The sequence below is a fragment of the Heterodontus francisci genome, chromosome 4 (assembly GCF_036365525.1).
Source record: "Heterodontus francisci isolate sHetFra1 chromosome 4, sHetFra1.hap1, whole genome shotgun sequence".
NCBI lineage: Eukaryota > Metazoa > Chordata > Chondrichthyes > Heterodontiformes > Heterodontidae > Heterodontus > Heterodontus francisci.
In genome coordinates this window covers 58,280,724-58,305,104 of record NC_090374.1, presented here as the reverse complement: position 1 = coordinate 58,305,104, position 24,381 = coordinate 58,280,724, and the positions used below count along the sequence as shown (strand labels likewise).

General features: G+C 45.7%; 1 protein-coding gene across 7 annotated transcripts in view; it reads left to right on the top strand.

The window, feature by feature from the left end:
• LOC137369057 (xanthine dehydrogenase-like) overlaps nt 1-24,381 on the top strand; it is a 225,248-nt gene that overhangs the window by 177,978 nt on the left and 22,889 nt on the right. For all 7 annotated transcript variants that reach the window (XM_068029610.1, XM_068029607.1, XM_068029609.1 and 4 more), the window contains 2 exons: nt 9,864-9,992; nt 16,122-16,255. In XM_068029610.1, the coding sequence (XP_067885711.1) occupies nt 9,864-9,992; nt 16,122-16,255 (263 nt within the window). The remainder of the gene's footprint in view (nt 1-9,863; nt 9,993-16,121; nt 16,256-24,381) is intronic.

Below are 24,381 nucleotides of genomic sequence, written 5' to 3'. Positions count from 1 at the left end.
CATTTGGTTCCCATCCCCCTGCCACATTAGTTTAAACCCTCCCCAACAGCGTTAGCAAAAGCACCCCCAAGGACATTGGTTCCAGTCCGGCCCAGGTGTAGACCGTCCAATTTGTAATAGTCCCACCTCCCCCAGAACCGGTCCCAATGTCCCAAAAATCTGAACCCCTCCCTCCTGCACCATCTCTCAAGCCACGCATTCATCCTGACCATTCTTTCATTTCTACTCTGACTATCACGTGGCACTGGTAGCAATCCTGAGATTACTACCTCTGAGGTCCTACTTTTTAACTTGGCTCCTAACTCCCTAAATTCTGCTTGTAGGACCTCATCCCGTTTTTTACCTACATCATTGGTGCCTATGTGCACAACGACAACTGGCTGTTCACCCTCCTCCTTCAGAATGTTCTGCAGCCGATCTGAGACATCCCTGACCCGTGCACCTGGGAGGCAACATACCATTCGGGAGTCTCGTTTTCGACCACAGAACCGCCTATCTACTCCCCTTACAATCGAATCCCCTATGACTATAGCCCTTCCACTCTTTTTCCCGCCCTTCTGAACAGCAGAGCCAGCCACGGTGCCATGAACCTGGCTACTGCTGCCTTCCCCTGGTGAGCCATCTCCCTCAACAGTAACCAAAACGGTATACCTGTTGTGGAGGGAGATGACCGCAGGGGACACCTGTGCTGCCTTCCTGCTCTTTCTCTGCCTTTTGGTCACCTTTCTCCCTCAGCAATCCTAATCTGCGTGTGACCAATTCACTAAACGTGCTGTCCACGACCTCCTCAGCATCGCGGATGCTCCAAAGTGAGTCCATCCGCAGCTCCAGAGCCGTCATGCGGTCTAACAAGAGCTGCAGCTGGACACACTTCCTGCACGTGAAGGAGTCTGGGACATCAGCCATGTCCCTGAGCTCCCACATTGAGCAAGAGGAGCATGTCACGGGTCTGAGATCTCCTGCCATTTTTAATCTTAAGCTTAAACTTCGTTAAATGAAAAAGGAACGAAAAGTTTTTTACCAATCACACGATAAAAAAAAAGAGAAATAATAAAAGCCTTACCTTATCTACACACCACCGAGTCCTTTTTTTTGTTTAGAGGAGGAGGGCGGGTGGGAGACACCACAGGTGTAGTGTCTCGGGTTCAGAAACGGCCCAAATATATGATTATGATTAGATTAGATTAGAGATACAGCACTGAAACATATAGGGTTTTACTTACCCAGCAGCCCCCTGGTCTCCACCGAAAACAAAAGGAAATTAAATTTACTTTAAACTGACCTTCCCAGCTGCTCACTCGCTCGCACTCTGCTCCCGAAAAAGCTGCTGCAATGAAAGGCAAGTTATTTTAAACGGCCCAAATATATAGGGTTTTACTTACCCAGCAGCCCCCTGGTCTCCGCCGAAAACAAAAGGAAATTAAATTTACTTTAAACTGACCTTGCCAGCTGCTCACTCGCTCGCACTCTGCTCCCGAAAAAGCTGCTGTAATGAAAGGCAAGTTATTTTAAACGGCCCAAATATATAGGGTTTTACTTACCCAGCAGCCCCCTGGTCTCCGCCGAAAACAAAAGGAAATTAAATTTACTTTAAACTGACCTTCCCAGCTGCTCACTCGCTCGCACTCTGCTCCCGAAAAAGCTGCTACTAGTCCAGTGACATTAGCACTATGCCACCGCCTCACCTACAAAAACGTTTCAATGCCAACAGGGGCGAGGAGTGACCCTTATTTGGGCCCTTAAGTGGCTCAATATTCCCATCAGGGGTCAGCTGTGCCTCTGAGGTTCCCACTGCTGGCAATATGCCACAGTGGCAGGAAGACATCAGGCTCCCCTCCTGAAGCATTCGCCCAACATATTACCAGCCTGCTGGCTCCTAGCCCATCTCCAAAGGGCTGAGAAAATTCAGCCCTTGGTGTGGGTGAAGGTATGAACAGTAGAGTTTTGCATGATCTGAGATTTTCAGAAGGTTGGGGCTGGTGAGAGGCCAATCAGGATGTCATTGGAATACTGAAATCCGTACAAAGACTTGGAAGAGGATTCAGCAGCAGATAACCTGAGGTAGTCAGGGTTCAAAAACTCAGCTTAAGATCAAATAGGATGCCAAGGTTTCTAAAGGTCTGGTTGAGTCTGAGAGAGTGACAAATTTATACAGTTTGTAGCAGGGGTCTTATGCTTTTGGTCTTATTTATATTTAATCAGAGGAAATTACAAAATATCTAGGACTGAATGTCAGACAAACAATCTGACAGCACAGAGGCAATGGAGGGGTCAAAAATAAATTGAGGTGGAGCAGAGTATCATCAGCGTGTATGTGGAAGTGAGTGATGTTGCCAGGGACACCATGAAGTAGGGGGAAGAGGTGGGACAAGGTTAGATTCCTGGGGATCTCCACATGTAATGGTGCAGGAATGGGAAGAGAAGCCATTGCTTTATTGCTGTGCCAATGATTGAATAGGAACAATGGAACTAAGTGAGAGCAGTCCCAGCTAGCTGGAAAATATTGGAGGATACTTTAGTTCGCTGCAGCTAAGGATCGAGGAAGGATTCTGTATCATCGTCACAGTCATGATTGGAGAGATTCAAACATTGAGTTGCAGCAAAGGAGGATATGGATTTGTAAAGCAGCAATATGTTCAACAACTCGGGAGAGAAAAGGAAAGGGAGGTTGGAGACGGGACAGTATGTTGCAAGGATACGTGGGTTAGTGATGATTTTTTTGAGGAGGAAGGTGATGGCGTTAGTTTTGAAAGGGAGGAAACCAATACTTGAGAGGGAACTATTTTCACTGTCAGCTAGCATGGGACCCAGGAAGGAATATTGGGGTGATCGGCCATCTGGTAATTGGGGTGATCGGCCATCAGGTAATTGGGGAGATCGGCCATCAGGTAATTGGGGAGATCGGCCATTTGTTAATTGAGGTGGTCGGCCATCAGGTAATTGGGGTGATCGGCCATCTGGTAATTGGGGTGATCGGCCATCAGGTAATTGGGGAGATCGGCCATCAGGTAATTGGGGAGATCGGCCATCAGGTAATTGGGGAGATCGGCCATCAGGTAATTGGGGTGATCGGCCATCAGGTAATTGGGGAGATCGGCCATCAGGTAATTGGGGTGATCGGCCATCAGGCAATTGGGGTGATCGGCCATCAGGCAATTGGGGTGATCGGCCATCAGGTAATTGGGGTGATCGGCCATCAGGTAATTGGGGTGATCGGCCATTTGTTAATTGAGGTGGTCGGCCATCAGGTAATTGGGGTGATCGGCCATCTGGTAATTGGGATGATCGGCCATCTGGTAATTGGGGTGATCGGCCATCTGGTAATTGGGATGATCGGCCATCTGGTAATTGGGGAGATCGGCCATCTGGTAATTGGGGAGATCGGCCATCTGGTAATTGGGGAGATCGGCCATCTGGTAATTGGGGAGATCGGCCATCTGGTAATTGGGGAGATCGGCCATCTGGTAATTGGGGAGATCGGCCATCTGGTAATTGGGGTGATCGGCCATCTGGTAATTGGGGTGTTCAGAAATTGGGGTGATCAGCCATCAGGTAATTGGGGTGATCGGCCATCTGGTAATTGGGGTGGTCAGAAATTGGGGTGATCAGCCATCAGGTAATTGGGGTGGTCAGAAATTGGGGTGATCAGCCATCTGGTAATTGGGGTGATCGGCCATCTGGTAATTGGGGTGGTCAGAAATTGGGGTGATCAGCCATCAGGTAATTGGGGTGGTCAGAAATTGGGGTGATCAGCCATCTGGTAATTGGGGTGGTCAGAAAGTGGGGTGATCAGCCATCTGGTAATTGGGCTGATCGGCCATCAGGTAATTGGGCTGATCGACCATCAGGTAATTGGGGTGATCGGCCATCTGGTAATTGGGGTGATCGGCCATCTGGTAATTGGGGTGATCGGCCATCTGGTAATTGGGGTGATCGGCCATCTGGTAATTGGGGTGATCAGCCATCTGGTAATTGGGGTGATCAGCCATCTGCTAATTGGGGTGATCATCCATTTGGTAATTGGGGTGATCGGCCATTTGGTAATTGGGGTGATCAGCCATCTGCTAATTGGGGTGATCATCCATTTGGTAATTGGGGTGATCAGCCATCTGCTAATTGGGGTGATCAGCCATCTGCTAATTGGGGTGATCATCCATTTGGTAATTGGGGTGATCGGCCATTTGGTAATTGGGGTGATCGGCCATCTGGTAATTGGGGAGATCGGCCATCTGGTAATTGGGGAGATCGGCCATCTGGTAATTGGGGAGATCGGCCATCTGGTAATTGGGGTGATCGGCCATCTGGTAATTGGGGTGGTCAGAAATTGGGGTGATCAGCCATCAGGTAATTGGGGTGGTCAGAAATTGGGGTGATCAGCCATCAGGTAATTGGGGTGGTCAGAAATTGGGGTGATCAGCCATCTGGTAATTGGGCTGATCGACCATCAGGTAATTGGGGTGATCGGCCATCTGGTAATTGGGGAGATCGGCCATCTGGTAATTGGGGAGATCGGCCATCTGGTAATTGGGGAGATCGGCCATCTGGTAATTGGGGAGATCGGCCATCTGGTAATTGGGGAGATCGGCCATCTGGTAATTGGGGAGATCGGCCATCTGGTAATTGGGGTGATCGGCCATCTGGTAATTGGGGTGCTCAGAAATTGGGGTGATCAGCCATCTGGTAATTGGGATGATCGGCCATCTGGTAATTGGGGTGCTCAGAAATTGGGGTGATCAGCCATCTGGTAATTGGGATGATCGGCCATCAGGTAATTGGGGTGGTCAGAAATTGGGGTGATCAGCCATTTGGTAATTGGGGTGATCAGCCATCAGGTAATTGGGGTGAACGGGCCTTTGGTAATTGGGCTGATCGGCCATCTGGTAATTGGGGAGATCGGCCATCTGATAATTGGTGTGATCGGCCATCTGGTAATTGGGGTGGTCAGAAATTGGGGTGATCAGCCATCAGGTAATTGGGGTGGTCCGAAATTGGGGTGATCGGCCATCTGGTAATTGGGGTGATCGGCCATCTGGTATCCGGGGTGGTCAGAAATTGGGGTGATCAGCCATCTGGTAATTGGGGTGGTCAGAAATTGGGGTGATCAGCCATCTGGTAATTGGGTTGGTCAGCCATCTGGTAATTGGGGTGGTCAGAAATTGGGGTGATCAGCCATCTGGTAATTGGAGTGGTCCAAAATTGGGGTGATCAGCCATTTGGTAATTGGGGTGAACGGGCCTTTGGTAATTGGGGTGGTCAGAAATTGGGGTGGTCAGCCATCTGGTAATTGGGGTGATCAGCCATCTGGTAATTGGGGTGATCAGAAATTGGGGTGATCAGCCATCTGGTAATTGGGGTGGTCAGAAATTGGGGTGATCAGCCATCTGGTAATTGGGGTGGTCAGAAATTGGGGTGATCAGCCATCAGGTAATTGGGGTGGTCAGAAATTGGGGTGATCAGCCATCTGGTAATTGGGGTGATCAGAAATTGGGGTGATCAGCCATCTGGTAATTGGGGTGGTCAGAAATTGGGGTGATCAGCCATCTGGTAATTGGGGTGGTCAGAAATTGGGGTGATCAGCCATTTGGTAATTGGGGTGATCAGCCATCAGGTAATTGGGGTGAACGGGCCTTTGGTAATTGGGGTGGTCAGAAATTGGGGTGGTCAGCCATCTGGTAATTGGGGTGATCAGTCATCTGGTAATTGGGGTGATCAGCCATCTGGTAATTGGGGTGATCAGCAATTTTGTAATTGGGGTGATTAGCCATCAGGTAATTGGGGTGGTCAGAAATTGGGGTGATCAGCCATGTGGTAATTGTGGTGATCAGCCATGTGGTAATTGTGGTGATCAGCCATGTGGTAATTGGGGTGATCAGCCATCTGGTAATTGGGGTGATCAGTCATCTGGTAATTGGGGTGATCAGCCATCTGGTAATTGGGGTGATCAGCCATCTGGTAATTGGGGTGATCAGCCATCTGGTAATTGGGGTGATCAGCCATCTGGTAATTGGGGTGATCAGCCATCTGGTAATTGGGGTGATCAGCCATCTGGTAATTGGGGTGATCAGCCATCTGGTAATTGGGGTGATCAGCCATCTGGTAATTGGGGTGATCAGCCATCTGGTAATTGGGGTGATCAGCCATCTGGTAATTGGGGTGATCAGCCATTTGGTAATTGGGGTGATCAGCCATTTGGTAATTGGGGTGTTCAGTCATTTGGTAATTGGGGTGATCAGCCATCTGCTAATTGGGGTGATCAGCCATCTGCTAATTGGGGTGATCATCCATCTGGTAATTGGGGTGATCGGCCATCTGGTAATTGGGGTGATCGGCCATCTGGTAATTGGGGTGATCGGCCATCTGGTAATTGGGGTGATCGGCCATTTGGTAATTGGGGTGGTCAGAAATTGGGGTGATGAGCCATCTGGTAATTGGGGTGGTCAGCCATTTGGTAATTGGGGTGGTCAGCCATCTGGTAATTGGGGTGGTCAGAAATTGGGGTGATCAGCCATCTGGTAATTGGGGTGATCAGCCATTTGGTAATTGGGGTGATCAGCCATTTGGTAATTGGGGTGATCAGCCATTTGGTAATTGGGGTGTTCAGCCATCTGGTAATTGGGGTGATCAGCCATCTGGTAATTGGGGTGATCAGCCATCTGGTAATTGGGGTGATCAGCCATCTGGTAATTGGGGTGATCAGCCATCTGGTAATTGGGGTGATCAGCCATCTGGTAATTGGGGTGATCAGCCGTCTGGTAATTGGGGTTATCAGCCATCAGGTAATTGGGGTGGTCAGCCATCAGGTAATTGGGGTGGTCAGCCATCTGGTAATTGGGGTGGTCAGCCATCTGGTAATTGGGGTGGTCAGCCATCTGGTAATTGGGGTGGTCAGCCATCTGGTAATTGGGGTGGTCAGCCACTTGGTAATTGGGGTGGTCAGCCATCTGGTAATTTAGTTAATTTTTAGCAATTAACACTCAAATTCCCTGCAGAGCTCATTTGCCAATGGCCGAACATTAAAAAGTGGCTTTAAACGGGGCGAATGCAATGCCATCTGTGATGTAACAGCAAGTGAGATGGTGTATTCTGACATGTTGCCTGACTACCAGAGCCTCCTGCCTCTGCTGCTGCTATTCAGAACAGGGATATACCCATTTGGAAGGCATTTCAGCTCCTTCAGTCTGAAAACTTTAAAAGAGTACGAGAGAAAGCTGACTAGAAATATAAAGACAGATAGTAAGAGTTTCTATAGATACTTTAAAAGGAAACGAGTTAACAAAGTGAGCAGTGGTCCTATAGAAAGTGAGTCTGGGGAATTAATAAGGGAAAATAAGGAGATGACAGATGAATTAAACAGGTATTTTGCATCGGTCTTCATCACAGAGGGTACAAGTAACATCCCAGAAATAGCTGTAAATCAGGAAATGGAAGGGAGGAAGGAACTCAAGAAAATTACTATCACCAGGGAAATGGAACTGAGCAAGTTGTTGGAGCTGCAGGCTGACAAGACCCCGTGTTCTGATGGACTTCATATTAGGGTCTTAAAAGAAGTGGCCAGTGAGGTAGTTGATGCATTGGTTTTGATTTTCCAAAATTCCCTAGATTCAGTGAAAGTTCCTTTAGATTGGAGAATAGCCAATGTAACTCCTTTATTCAAAAAGGGAGGGAGACGAAAAGCAGGAAACTACAGGCCAGTTAGCTTAACATCTGTCTTAGGGAAAATGTTAGAAGCTATTATGAAAGACGTTGTAGCAGGGCACTTAGAAAAATTCAAGGTAATCAGGCAGAGTCAACATGGTTTTGTGAAAGGGAAATCATGTTTAACAAATTTATTGGAGTTCTTTGAGGGAGTTACATGTGCTGTGGATAAAGGGGAACCGGTGGATGTACTGTACTTAGATTTCCAGAAGGCATTTGATAAGGTGCCACATCAAAGGTTTTTGCAGAAAATAAAAGCTCATGGTGTAGGGAGTAACATTTTGGCATGGATAGAACATTGGCTAGCTAACAGGAAACAGAGAGTAGGCATAAATGGGTCATTTTCTGGTTGGCAAGATGTAACGGGTGGTGTACCATAGGGATCTGTGCTGGGGTCTCAACTTTTTACAATTTATATAAATAACTCAGGTGAAGGGACTGAAGGTATTGTTGCTAAATTTGCCGATCACACAAAGATAGGTAGGAAAGTAAGTTGTGAAGAGGACATAGGGAGGCTACAAAGGGATATAGATAGGTTAAGTGAGTGGGCAAAGACCTGTCAAATGGAATATAGTGTGGGAAATTGTCCACTTTGGCAGGAAGAATAAAAAAGAATCATATGATCTAAATTGTGAGAGATTTCAGAGCTCTGAGATGCAGAGGGATCTGGCTGTCCTAGTGCATGAATTGCAGAAGTTTAGTATGCAGGTACAGCAAGTAATTAGGAAAGCTAATAGAATGTTATTGTTTATCACGAGAGGAATTGAATACAAAAGTAGGAAAGTTATGCTTCAGTTATACAGGGCATTGGTGAGACCACATCTGGAGTACTGTGTACAGTATTGGTTTCCTTGTTTAAGGAAGGATGTAAATCTTTTGGAAGCAGTTCAGAGAAGGTTCACTAGACTAATACCTGGAATAAGTGGGTTGTCTTAGGAGAGGTTGGACAGGCTTGGCTTGTATCTGCTGGAGTTTAGAAGAGCAAGAGGCGACTTGATTGAAACACATAAGATTCTGAGGGGTCTTGACAGGGTGGATGTTGGAAGGATGTTTCTTCTGTAGGAGAATCTAGAACTAGGGGTCGACCATTTAAGACAGAGATGAGGAGAATATTTTTTCTCTCTGAGGGTCACAAGTCTTTGAAAATTTTTAAGGCAGAGGTAAATAGATTCTTGATAAGCAAGGGGGTGAAAGGTTATCGGGGGTAGGCGGGAATGTGGAGCTGAGATTACAAACAGATCAGCCATGATCTTATTGAATGGCGGAGCAGGCTTGAGGGGCCGAGTGGCCTATTCCTGCTCCTAATTCGTATGTTGGTATGTAAAAAAAAAAGTTTTGCCTTTATATAGTGCCTTTTGAGACCACAGGACATCCCAAAGTTCTTTACAACCATGATGTACTTTTGAAGTCTAGTCACAGTTGTAATGTAGGAAACATGGCAGCCAATTTGCATACAGCAATGTGATGATGACTAGATAATCTGTTTTTGTGATGTTGATTGAGGGATAAATTTTGGATGCTTTTAGTTTCTTCAAAAAATTCACCAAGAAAATCACTATCAAATTTCTGAAATCTGTTATGTGGCAATCAGTTAACTTTGGGCTAAACCTGTAGATGGAAATCTACACCAGTGTATTACTGGCATAAATGCAGGAAATTCCCATGTTGGTCTTTGGCATGAGTGGTAGAGGGTTTTGATAGATCTATCTCCAAAGCAATGCATATGATGAAGGAAATTCGCACTTCCCAATGTTTTGGCATAAAATCAGCATAGTTCACTTACATGCCAATTTTCTTGGAAGAAAATGCCGCAACTCTGATCTTGTTATGCCAAAAGATTCCAAGAAATCTCAGGCTGACATTGCTCTCCTGCTTTAAGGTCTACTGCAATGACAACTTCTCTTCCTCCAGTTTGTGCAAATGCCAGTTCCAAGATTTAGTCCCACCTGCTACTCGCCCAACAAATATTGAGTATTAGTAGAAAATCGACCAGATTTCAGCTAATGTCAAGTTAAGTGCTTGCAAAATGTGCATTGCCCAATTTCTTCTGAGGCAAGGAGGGAGAAAAATTTGTTCCCAGTATTTTCACTATTTCCATTTCTATAATGTGCTTTGATTATTTTGATGTTGAAATGCATTTCTGACTTCTACCTCTGTTTATAAATCAGGTTGCTCAAGTATGTGCCTATGCACTGGGAATTTCAGTTGATTTTGTCTCCATAAAACCGACCACAACTACTAACAGTCCAAACTCCACTGCAACCGGTGGCAGCATCACCAGTGAGCTTAACTGTTTGGTGAGACTTTGCATTATTCAGAACAGACATCCTCTAATTAACCATCAATGTGCTATTACAGATTTTATTTAAATTATTTTAATTATGAGTTTTCATTATTTCCTGCCAATAGTGAAAAGAAGGGGTGTTCCTGTTGGTGATACGATACATTTTGGCCGAGTGAAAATGCTACAAATAGGATCCTGCCTGGCTTTGTCATAGTCATACAGCACAGAAACAGATCCTTCGGCCCTTCGTGTCTGTGCCAGCCATCAAGCACCTAACTATTCTAATCCCATTTTCCAGCACTTGGCCCATAGCCTTGTATGCTATGGCGTTTCAAGTGCTCATCTAAATACTTCTTGAATATTGTGATGGTTCCTGCCTCTACCACTTCTTCAGGCAGTGCGTTCCAGATTCCAACCACTCTCTGGGTGAAAACATTTTTCCTCGAATCCTCTCCAAACCTCCGGCCCCTTACCTTAAATCTATGCCCCCTGGTTATTGACCCCTCTGCTAAGGGAAAAAGTTTCTTCCTATCTAACCTGTCAATATCCCTTATAATTTTGTATACCTCAATCATATCTCCCCTCAACTTTCTCTGCTCTAGGGAAAACAACCTTAGCCTTTCCAGTCTCTCTTCATAGCTGAAATGCTCCAGCCCAGGCAACATCCTGGTGAATCTCCTCTGCACCCTCTCCAGTGCAATCACATCCTTCCTATAGTGTGGTGACCAGAACTGTACACAGTACTCCAGCTGTGGCCTAACTAACGTCTTATATAGCTCCATCATAACCTCCCTGCTCTTATATTCTGTGCCTCGGCTAATAAAGGCAAGTATCCCATATGCCTTCCTAACCACCTTATTTACCTGTGCTGCTGCCTTCAGTGATCTATGGACAAGTACACCAAGGTCCCTCTGACCCTCTGTACTTCCTAGGGTCCTACCATCCATTGTATATTCCCTTGCCTTGTTAGTCCTCCCAAAATGCATCACCTCACACTTCTCAGGATTAAATTCCATTTGCCGCAGCTCCGCCCATCTTACCAGCCCATCTATATCGTCCTGCAAAATAAGGCTTTCTTCCTCACTATTTACGACACCACCAATTTTCGTGTCATCTGTGAACTTACTGATCATATCTCCTGTATTCACGTCAAAACATTAATGTACACTACAAACCGCAAGGGACCCAGCACTGATCCCTGTGGCACACCACTGGTCACAGGCTTCCACTCGCAAAAACAGCCCTCGACCATTACCCTCTGCCTCCTGCCACTAAGCCAATTTTGGATCCAATTTGCCAAATTGCCTTGGATCCCATGGCTCTTACCTTCTTAAACAATCCCCCATGCAGGACCTTATCAAAAGTCTTACTGAAGTCCATTTAGACTACATCAACTGCTTTACCCTCATCGACACATCTCGTCACCGCCTCGAAAAATTCAATCAAGTTAGTTAGACACAATCTCCCCCTGCGTCTCCAAGTGGAGATTAATCCTGTCTTTCAGAATTTTTTCCAATAGTTTCCCAACCACTGATGTTAGACTCACTGGCCTGTAATTACCTGGTTTATCCCTGATACCCTTCTGGAATAATGGTACCACATTTGCTGTCCTCCAATCCTCTGGTACCTCTCCTGTGGCCAGAGAGGATTTGAAAATTTGTGCCAGAACCCCTGCAATCTCCTCCCTTGCCTCACATAACAGCCTGGGATACATCTCTTCTGAGCCTGGATATTTATCCACTTTTAAGCCCGCAGAAGCAGCTAATACTTCCTCCCTTTCAATGCTAATATGTTCAAGTATATCACAATCCCCCTCCCTGATCTCTACACCTGTGTCATCCTTCTCCATAGTGAACACAGATGAAAAGTAATCATTGTTCTCCTCTGCCACTTTGGTCCCTAATGGGCCCTACTCTTTCCCTGGTTATCCTCTTGCCCTTAATATACTTATAAAACTTAGGATTTTGCTTTATCTTGCCCGCCAGTGTTTTTTCCTGTCTCCTCTTCGCTCTCCTAATTACTTTTTTTTGTACCCCCCTACACTTTCTATACTCCTCTAGTGCCTCTGCTGTTTTCAGCACTCTGTATCTGCCATAAGCCTCCTTTTTTTTTGTCCTGATCCAATCCTCTATATCCCTTAACATCCAGGGTTCCCTGGACTTGTTGGTCCTCCCCTTCACCTTTACAGGAACATGTTGGCTCTGAGCTCTCACTATTTCCTCTTTGAAGGACTCCCACTAGTCTGATGTAGACTTTCCCACAAGTAGCTGCTCCCAGTCCACTTTGGCCAGATCCTATTTTATTATATTAAAATCGGCCTTCCCCCAATTCAGTACTTTTATTTCTGGCCCATCTTTGTCCTTTTCCATAACTACCTTAAATCTTAGAGTTATTGTCACTATACAAATGCAGGAGATGCAATACCTGCCCTTATTACCTCCTCCATTCCCACTGTCCTGGACCCTCCAGGTCAAAGAGCAATTTACTTGTACCTGTTTCAATTTGATATACTGTATTCTCTGCTCACAATGCAGTTTCCTCTACACTGGTGAGACCAAGCACAGACTGAGACACCACTTTGCAGAGCACTGCCATTCAGTCTGCAGCGTGACCCTGAGCTTCCAATTGGCTGTCATTTTAATTCTCTGCCCCACTACCACTCTTACCTCATGATCCTTGGCCTCCTACATTGTTTCAACGAAGCTTAACGTAAGCTTGACAAACAGCATCCCATCATGCACAAACTTCTGGACTCACCATTGAGTTCAACAATTTCAGATTATAATCTCTACCCTCATTTTTTTGGATGACAGCTTTTGGTGATGATTTTGCTTTTCCCATTTGCATTTCCTCTAGACCCATTTTTTGTTTCTGTTTTTGTCCCATTACCATCTCCTTTGGCTTTTCGCCACCATCCCTTTTGTCATTTAATGTCTCCTGCCTTCCATCCTATCACAGACCTTTCTGGATGTCCTTTCCCCTGCAACCCCCCCCCCCCCCCCAAACACCACCTTTTCCCCTGATTTTGTACTTGTTTAAAACCTGTCACATTTCTTAACTTTTTCCAGTTCTGGTGATAGGTCTTTGACCTGAAACTCTCTTTCCCTCTCTCCACAGATGCTGCCTGACCTTCTGAGTATTTCTAGCATTTTCTGTTTTTAATTTGGCTTTACTCTATTGTCTAGAGGTAGTAGAATGGACTTACAGTTGGAACTCTGCTTATAAAAGAAAGACTTGTGTTTATCTAGCCCCTTTTATGACCACAGGACATCCCAAAGTGCTTTTCATTCAATGAAGTACTTCTGAAGTGCAGTCTCTGGTGTAATTTAGGAAACACAGCAGCCAATTTGCACACAGCAAACACCCACAAACTGCAATGTGTTAATCACCAGATATCTGTTTTGTGATGTTGATTGAAGGATAAATATTGGTCAGGACACCAGGAATAACACCCTTGCCCTTCTTTGAAATAGTGCAGTGGGATCTTTTACGTCCAGCTGAGAGGGCAGATAGGGGCCTTGGTTAAAATTCTCATCTGAAAGACAGCACCTCCAACAGTGCAGCACTCCCTCAGTACTGCAGTGGAGCATCAGCCTTGATTTTTGTGCTCAAGTCTCAGAGTGGGATTTGAAGCCACAACCTTCTGACTCAAAGGGGAGAATGCTATTAACTGAGTCACAGCTGGCATGCTAATAATGTGTAACATTGCTCAATGGGATGGATCTGCAATACCGTCCAATTCGTCACATTTCAGTTGGTGCCTCCTTCACAGTATCAATTAAACATTAGCCTAACCCAATCACATGGAATAGTGGCTAATCAGTGGTAAAGCCAGGGGCTTGTTGGACCCAATAACCTTTTCTCGTTCCAAAATATTTTTACAAATGTACAATAGTTACTCATAAATGCAATAGGGAATTCAGGAGAAACTTCTTTACTCAGAGTGGTTAGAATGTGGAACTCACTACCACATGGAGTAGTTGAGGTGAATAGCATAGGTGCAGTTATGGGGAAGCTGGATAAGAACATGAGGGAGAAAGGAATGGCAGGATATGCTGATGGAGCTTAATGTCCAGCTTCTATTGTAACAACCTCAGTAAAACCATTAATGTTAAAACACGAAATATGAACTCCCCAAACCAATTTAAAGAATTGCATGACAGGATTTCATGACTTTTATTATAATGACTAAACAAAAAATCACCATTAACTAAATCGTACTTTGTAAGTAGCTAATACTCCAAATTACAGAGAAAGGTAATTTCTTCACTTATTAAAACACTTGAAAACCTCACACCACATTTATACGTTACACAGTCCTTGAAGTAAGCTTTGCAGCTAAAAGTCCCTAATCCCTCCCGATTGCAGTGGGTTAGATCTCCCAGTCATTCTCAAAGTCAATGTCCTCTTTGCTCACTTCTTCTGAGCACTTGCAATGTGGACTTCCATGAATAAGATGATCTCTGGTGACCCTGTTGGTCTTTGCCTTCTCCACAAATTTCAACTTTCAAATCAGGATCAAGTCTTCACAGCCTTTTGCTATATCAGTGTTCCCGCTCTCTCTCCCTCCTGAGGCTGCCACTGCTGGTCGTTGCCCTCTAGTCTTCCTTACAGCCTGAAGATTTCTCAAAGACTGTAGAATTTATCCAGAATCAGAAGGTCAACAATCATTTGCTTTTGCAATATACAGAGCCCACAAGTCTGGCCACAGCAGAACTACCCGGCCTTCTTTTGTTTCCAGATGTTAGCAATTGCAATTCGCATTTGCATTTTCAAAGCCACTGGCTCCTTGTTTACAATTTGAAAGTCTGGGGGAGCAAAGTCCATTATCTGTCAGGTGTTATAGCCTTGCATTCTCTGCTTTTCAAAAGGGTCTTTGATCTGGATTCCTTATTGTCCTGGTAACCAAGATTCCTGTCTTATCTTTAAGCAGACATAGGATGGGAATTTTATGCTGTCCCCTGTGGTGGGTTTGGAGGCGGGGAGAGCATAAAAATTGGATGGGATGGTGGCGAGGAGGTTCCCGCCACCATCCTGCCTCTGCCAAAATTTAGTCTGGGGCGGGAAGGCCTGTGAATGGCCTTCCGACCCACTGCTAATTGAGGCCCTCAACTGGGCAATTAACCCCTAATTAAGGGCCTTTTCTCGCCACTCTCGCAATTAACCATGGGGCAGGCGGCCCTGTCATTGCCCGGGAAGCATGGTAGGAAAAGCTGTACGGGCTGCTTCCTGGCTCTGGGGGTGTGTGACAGGGGGAGGCCTTGTTAAAAGGCACAGTGCCAGAACAAGGAACCTGGCATCGGGAAGGGAGAGGGGCCCACTGACAGCCACCCTGTCCTTGCTGCTGACCCCCCCCCCCCCCCCCCCCTCCCCGGCATCCCCTCCAGCCCTGACCGACCTGAAGCCTGATCCAGTGATGCTCTTCGGCCTCCGGAAACTGCACCTGCAGGAGCAGCCACCCCCTTTGCGGCTGACAACTCTGCAAGGGTGGGACTTGCGGCGACGGGCTCCTTGATCCTGTGGCAGGCCCGCTGCTGAGCAACGTAAGTGCTGATTGGCATTAAATTCGGCAGTCCTTCCGGAAAAGAGTCACCAGGAGAAATTTGGCGTCGGTTTCTCCGGATGTCGAGACAGCCCGCCGCCAAGATAAAATTCCCCTCTTGGTGTGAGGTCACCTGTTTCATTTGACACCATCTTACACTACATTAAAAATCACAGTTTTTAAAACATAATCATGCTACAAAGTCCTGCATTCATAACACTGCACTGCAAATTCTATGTATGTAAATGTGAGATGCTATTGAGTGGAGTATGGAACTGCAATATTGGGCTCCTTTTACATAGGATCAGGGCTGTTTCTGTGCTCTTAATTCTTTGTAGATAATGTATATGGAGGATCTTTCACATATCCTTAGTACATATGCTTGCAGGTACCATGTACTCCTGTAGACGGACATTATTATTTTTAGAATTGATATTTAGTTAGGAGCTCAGGTCAAGTTGTGATGGGCAGCAGTATATGGTCTCAAAATCTGTTTTGGGAAATTATTGAGTTGCTAGACTCTTGTCATTTCATTTTTTGCTCCTAGGCTTGTGCTCTTTTTTTTAATCCAGGGAAACCTATGGTTTGTTTTCCTCACAGGGTGTACTGAATTGTTGTGAGGTGTTGAGGAAGAGAATGAGCCCTGTGAAACATAAGCTTCTACCAGGTACCCCTTGGAAGAAACTGGTGGCAGCCTGTTTTAAAGCCAAGGTGAATTTGACTGCACAGCATTGGTGAGTACAAAGAACAAAGAATAGTACAGCACAGGAACAGGCCATTCGGCCCTCTAAGCCTGCGCCAATCTTGATGCCTGCCTAAACTAAAACCTTCTGCACTTCCGGCGACCGTATCCCTCTATTCCCATACTATTCATGTATTTGTCAAGATGCCTCTTAAACGTCATTATCATACCTGCTTCCACCACCTCCCCCGGCAGCAAGTTCCAGGCACTCACCACCCTCTGTGTAAAGAACTTGCCTCGTACATCCCCTTTAAACTTTGCCCCTCTCACCTTAAACCTATGTCCCCTAGTAACTGACTCTTCCACCCTGGGAAAAAGCTTCTGACTATCCACTCTGTCCATGCCGCTCATAACTTTGTAAACCTCTATCATGTCGCCTCTCCACCTCCGTCGTGCCAGTGAAAACAATCCGAGTTTATCCAACCTCTCCTCATAGCTAATGCCCTCCAGACCAGGCAACACACTGGTAAACCTCTTCTGTACCCTCTCCAAAGCCTCCACGTCCTTCTGGTAGTGTGGCGACCAGAATTGCACGCAATATTCTAAGTGTGGCCTAACCAAAGTTCTGTACAGCTGCAGCATGACTTGCCAATTTTTATACTCTATGCCCCGACCGATGAATGCAAGCATGCCGTATGCCTTCTTGACTACCTTATCCACCTGCGTTGCCATTTTCAGTGACCTGTGGACCTGTACGCCCAGATCTCTCTGCCTGTCAGTACTCCTAAGGGTTCTGCCATTTACTGTATACTTCCCACCTGCATTAGATCTTCCAAAATGCATTACCTGACATTTGTCCAGATTAAACTCCATCTGCCATTTCTCCGCCCAAGTCTCCAACCGATCTATATCCTGCTGTATCCTCTGACAATCCTCATCATTATCCGCAACTCCACCAACCTTTGTGTCGTCCGCAAACTTACTAATCAGACCAGCTACATTTTCCTCCAAATCATTTATATATACTACAAACAGCAAAGGTCCCAGCACTGATCCCTGCGGAACACCACTAATCACATCCCTCCATTCAGAAAAGCACCCTTCCACTGCTACCCTCTGTCTTCTATGACAGAGCCAGTTCTGTACCCATCTTGCCAGCTCACCTCTGATCCCGTGTGACTTCACCTTTTGTACCAATCTGATGTTATTGAATTGAATTCATCAAATAATCCTCCTTGAATCTGACTGATAAAGTTAGTCTTCACTGTTTGAGTCTGTGTTTGCTTTTTTAAAAGTAGAAAACATATTGTTACGACCTGGTGAGAAAGGTGTCCAGGGGTCTTTTGCTGTCTTCACCTGGTCTTAATGTAACAGGGTTTTATTTTTAAACACAGTGTTTTGAGCTCCCACTTTGTGCATCCTTGTTCATCACTTTCCAATTATAAGAAATGAGCATAAACAGGCTTTCTTCGGTTTAAAGGAGAAAAGTGAAATTTATTAAACCTTAAACGTAAACTCTAATATGGTTAACGTGCCCACGCTAGCATGCACACGTGATACAGACGTGCAGATAGGGACAGAAAAGACAAGAAAATATAAGGTGAAAGGTTTGAGGCAGTCTCTGAAGGGGGTTTCTGGTTACTGTTTCTGTGGTTCCAGTTCACTGTCGAGTCTTTGATTGTATGCAGCTCTTACTTTTCATTGGGGTCCAATATTCTTCTTAAACCTTGTTCAACATAGGAGACTTTTCTCTCTTTGAGGTTCTCGTGTCTTCAATGGTTTCCGAAGCTGGTGTGAGCAAGATGAGAGCAGACAGCAGAGAGATATTCTCAAACCAGGAACCAGGAGCTTTCTGACTTCAAACACTGTTTTCTCTAATTTAAAACTCTCTTAGTTCCAACCTCTGCAATAGCCAGTTAGTCATGTGACTAAAACTGGTCTGCCCACTTCTGTGTCTTGGGAAAGCAACGACTGGGTCCCCATTGTTCCAACACTGTCTGTTAATATACAAATGTCTTTCCAGTCAGGGGCTTGCAATTTTAAGTTTTACTGTTCATGTGGCAAAATAATGTGTGCCTCAGTCTTGGCAGGTGGGGTGTATTAAAATATATAGGTTTAGATTTGTCGTCAGTGGCAAAGTGATGGCACTCTCCACTGACCCCAAAGAAAACTGCTCACAAAGATCTAGCAATCTCTGTGGCATGGATTTCCACTTTTCTGGCATCGTCAAGGGGATCTGCAGCTATCCAGCCATAGTGATAACATCAAGCAGGTGAGCAGCCAATTATATTGAAGAATTCTCATAAACAGCAACCAGGAATTAAAATGCATTGATTATCCTTCATTTTATATAAATTTTACAGAGAGTGAAATAAATGTTTGGGACCTAGACATTAGAAGCTGAAATATTGGAAACATAAATTTAAAAACATATTAAAAAGTTGGAATTTTTATCAAAGTGGAAAAAATTTGACATTACACAAATATAAAATTAGCTTATCAGGGCCAGAGAGGTTGCTCAGCACTAATTATGAGTTAGTATGCCATTAAAAACACATTTACTGCCCACTAACAAGGCGTAGTCTTTCAGGGTTACAGCGATGTTGCAGCATAAATAGGGAAAGTTTTTGACAGTTTGTGATTAATGATTGTTTGCAAGGACTTCAACAGTGCACCCTATGGAGGAGCATAGAATCACTGACTGCAACTTCTGAATTACCACATTTAACTGGGCATTTGCAGACTCAGGAGTTGCTGTCAGTCTGAGAGGAGCAATGACTGCAAACTGGAAAATCTGGACTATTATGTGGTTAAAATCTGGGTGCAAATGCTTGTTATATTGAGCCACAGTACTTGTTTATTTTGCATCTTCAATTTTAGGCAGAGCATTGATTTTATAAAATTTGCTGTGTTGAACTTTTTGTTTGACATTTTAGAAGTAGCTGTTACCTTCATATTAGACCCAGAATTAACACTACAATGTCACTTTTCACTCGCCTGCTCATAACCACTTAAAAGTGATTATTGTCTTCAAGCTGCTGTGTCTAAATTATCTTAAAATTTATGATGCATTGCTTTTGGCAGCTGATAACACTCTCTGATATATCCTGAGCATCTCTTACACGCTATGGTACTTGCTCACCATCCCTTGCACTCTCTGATACATCCTGACCATCCCTTGCACTCTCTGATACATCCTGACCATCCCTTGCACTCTCTGATACATCCTGAACCTCTCCTGCATTCTCTGATACATTGTGACTGTTTCTTGCACTCTCGGATACATCCTCACTCTCTCTTGCACTCTGATACATCCTGACTGTCCCTTGCACACTCTCATACATCCTGAATCTCTCTTGCTCTCTCTCATACATCCTGACTCTCTCTTGCTCTCTCTCATACATCCTGACCGTCTCTTGCACTCTCTGATACATCCTGACTCTCTCTTGCTCTCTCTGATACATCCTGACTCTCTCTTGCTCTCTCTCATACATCCTGACCGTCTCTTGCACTCTCTGATACATCCTGAATCTCTCTTGCTCTCTCTCATACATCCTGACTCTCTCTTGCTCTCTCTCATACATCCTGACCGTCTCTTGCACTCTCTGATACATCCTGACTCTCTCTTGCACTCTCTGATACATCCTGACTGTCCCTTGCACTCTCTGATACATCCAGACTCTCTCTTGCACTCTCTCATACATCCTGACTCTCTCTTGCACTCTCTGATACATCCTGACTCTCTCTTGCACTCTCTCATACATCCTGACTCTCTCTTGCACGCTCTGATACATCCTGACTCTCTCATGCTCTCTCTCATACATCCTGGCTCTCTCTTGCACTCTCTGATACATCCTGACGCTCTCTTGCTCTCTCTGATACATCCTGACTCTTTCTTGCACTCTCTGATACATCCTGACTCTCTCTTGCTCTCTCTGATACATCCTGACTCTCTCTCGCTCTCTCTGATACATCCTGACTCTCTCTTGCACTTTCTGATACATCCTGACTCTCCCTTGCACTCTGATACATCCTGACTCTCTCTTGCACTCTCTGATACATCCTGACTCTCTCTTGCACTCTCTGATACACCCTGACTCTCTCTGATACATCCTGACTGTCTCTTGAACGCTCTGATACATCCTGACTCTCTCTCGCACTCTGATACATCCTGACTCTCTCTTGCACTCTCTGATACATCCTGACTCTCTCTCGCACTCTCTAATACATCCTGACTCTCTCTTGCACTCTCTGATACATCCTGATGCCTGTTGCACTCTCTGATACATCCTGACTGTCTCTCGCACTCTCTGGTACATCCTGACTCTCTCTCGCACTCTCTGATACATCCTGACTCTCTATTGCACTCTCTGATACATCCTGACTCTCTCTTGCACGCTCTGATACATCCTGACTCTCTCTCGCACTCTCTGATACATCCTGACTCTCTCTTGCACTCTCTGATACATCCTGACTCTCTCTTGCTCTCTCTCATACATCCTGACTCTCTGTTGCACTCTCTCCTACATCCTGACTCTCTCTTGCTCTCTCTCATACATCCTGACTCTCTCTTGCACTCTCTGATACATCCTGACTCTCTCTTGCTCTCTCTCATACATCCTGACTCTCTCTTGCTCTCTCTCATACATCCTGACTCTCTCTTGCTCTCTCTCATACATCCTGACTCTCTCTTGCTCTCTCTCATACATCCTGACTCTCTCTTGCTCTCTCTCATACATCCTGACTCTCTCTTGCTCTCTCTCATACATCCTGACTCTCTCTTGCACTCTCTCATACATCCTGACTCTCTCTTGCACTCTCTCATACATCCTGACTCTCTCTTGCACTCTCTGATACACCCTGACTCTCTCTGATACATCCTGACTCTCTCTTGCACGCTCTGATACATCCTGACTCTCTCTTGCACGCTCTGATACATCCTGACTCTCGCACGCTCTGATACATCCTGACTCTCTCTTGCACTCACTGATACATCCTGACTCTCTCTTGCACGCTCTGATACATCCTGACTCTCTCTCGCACTCTCTCATACATCCTGACTCTCTCTTGCACTCTCTGATACATCCTGACTCTCTCTTGCTCTCTCTTCCACTCTCTGATACATCCTGACTCTCTCTTGCACTCTCTGATACATCCTGACTCTCTCTTGCACTCTCTGATACATCCTGTCTCTCTCTTGCTCTCTCTCATACATCCTGACTCTCTCTTGCACTCTCTGATACATCCTGACTCTCTCATGCTCTCTTCCACTCTCTGATACATCCTGACTCTCTCTTGCACTCTCTGATACATCCTGACTCTCTCTTGCACTCTCTGATACATCCTGACTCTTTCTTGCACTCTCTGATACATCCTGACTCTCTCTTGCTCTCTCTCATACATCCTGACTCTCTCTTGCACTCTCTGATACATCCTGACTCTCTCTTGCATTCTCTGATACACCCTGACTCTCTCTTGCACTCTCTCATACATCCTGACTCTCTCTTTCACTCTCTGATGCATCCTGACTCTCTCTTGCACTCTCTGATACATCCTGACTCTTTCTTGCACTCTCTCATACATCCTGACTCTCTCTTGCACTCTCTGATACACCCTGACTCTCTCTTGCATGCTCTGATACATCCTGACTCTCTCTTTCACTCTCTGATACATCCTGACTCTTTCTTGCACTCTCTCATACATCCTGACTCTCTCTTGCACTCTCTCATACATCCTGACTCTTTCACTCTCTGATGCATCCTGACTCTCTCTTGCACTCTCTGATGCATCCTGACTCTTTCTTGCACTCTCTCATACATCCTGACTCTCTCTTGCACTCTCTCATACATCCTGACTCTCTCTTGCACTCTCTGATACATCCTGACTCTCTCTTGCACTCTCTGATACATCCTGACTCTCTCTTGCACTCTCTGATACATCCTGACTCTCTCTTGCACTCTCTCATACATCCTGACTCTCTCTTGCACTCTCTGATACATCCTGACTCTCTCATGCACTCTCTGATACATCCTGACTCTCTCTTGCACTCTCTCATACATCCTGACTCTCTCTTGCACTCTCTGATACATCCTGACTCTCTCATGCTCTCTTCCACTCTCTGATACATCCTGACTCTCTCATGCACTCTCTGATACATCCTGACTCTCTCTTGCACTCTCTGATACATCCTGACTCTCTCTTGCACTCTCTCATACATCCTGACTCTTTCTTGCACTCTCTGATACATCCTGACTCTCTCTTGCACTCTCTCATGCATCCTGACTCTCTCTTGCTCTCTCTCATACATCCTGACTCTCTCTTGCACTCTCTGATACATCCTGACTCTCTCTTGCTCTCTCTCATACATCCTGACTCTCTCTTGCACTCTCTGATACATCCTGACTCTCTCTTGCATTCTCTGATACACCCTGACTCTCTCTTGCACTCTCTCATACATCCTGACTCTCTCTTTCACTCTCTGATGCATCCTGACTCTCTCTTGCACTCTCCGATACATCCTGACTCTTTCTTGCACTCTCTCATACATCCTGACTCTCTCTTGCACGCTCTGATACATCCTGACTGTCTCTTGCATTCTCTGATACATCTTGACATTCCCTTACCTCCTGACTGGATGGTTGTGGTTGAAAAATTTGTTGGTTGTTGATGGGAACTGTGTATAAAATAGGAATTGATGAAATAAAGTTAACTTAAAAGTATCATCTAAAATTACTATCTTTTTGGGAATCTATTGATGGTACTATGTGTATATTTTACCCTGGCACCTATCAGACTGAGATGACAATCATGAGACCTGCACTCAGCACCCCTCTAATGACACTCTTAATCTGGACACTGGTAGGTGCAATTGGACAGCTGAGCGTGGCTCTGCCTCCAGTTCTCCAGTTTATGAGGAATTGCCTGGTTCCTCTTTCCCCCACAACACATCTGAGATGGGAACTCATTAGGCTGAATTTTATGTAAGTGGTGGAAGTGCCAACGTTGGGCCAGAAAGACTTGGGGTGGCCCACCTCAGCTGTTTGTGGGACCCTGCTCAGGCAGTTTACAGCCTGGTGCCAGGGTTCCTGTCCCTTTAAGGACAGGGATTCAGCCTTCAAGAGCCACTGGCCAATCAGAGGACTGGCAGCTCAGCAGTCTCAGCAACGCCTCTGGGAGCAGTGGCCACTGCTGGGACTGCACACTGCTCGACGACGCCACATCGATGTCGGCCTTGGAAGCAGGTAAGTGGGGGTGGGTTCACCGGGGCCAGTCAGGCAAGCCCTGTCGAGGGTGTGGGGGGTGGTGTGGTTGCTGAGGGCAGGGGGTGGTGGATGTTGGCACAGGGGCATCCTTTGCTGTCTGGCAGCCCTCCGTGAGCCACCGATTGCTCAAGCAGGAGGGGCCCCCACCCCAACCCACCGGGAGGTCACCTGGGTTGTCTCCCCACTTGGTGGGGGGGGGGGTCCCACCACCTGCTGGTAAAATGCCAGCAGCGGCAGGAAGAGGCCCTGCCAAAATTTTGCGGTACCGGGAAGGCGAGGGGCACTCCACCACCTGCCTTCCCTTGCACCCTCCACCCCCCCACACCTCCCAGCCCATCCTTAGAGGACTAATAAAATTCAGCCCATTCCGAGAGGGCTGATAAAATTCAGCCTATTTCCATTGTGTGCATGATTATGTGCCTGAACCGGCCTCCCATCCTTTTATTGTAGAGTGTGGGTGCTTCAGTTGGTATCATGCCATCCTTTATAAACTTATTCCATTCAAATGTATAATTGGAAACCTACATTCTGTTCCCAGTAGTGAGTTTATGCACAAATCACAGTCTGTGCTATTTTTTTCTAATGATACAGTGCAAATTTCTGAGGAGTAAAGTGTAATAGAACATAGAACATAGAACATAGAAAATACAGCACAGAACAGGCCCTTCGGCCCACGATGTTGTGCCGATCCTTTGTCCTCTGTCAAGGACAATTTAATCTATACCCCATCATTCTCCTTTATCCATATACCTATCCAAAAGCCGTTTGAAAGTCCCTAAAGTTTCTGACTCAACAACTTCCCCAGGCAAGGCATTCCATGCCCCGACCACTCTCTGGGTAAAGAACCTTCCCCTGACATCCCCCTTATATCTCCCACCCTTCACCTTAAATTTATGACCCCTTGTAACGCTTTGCT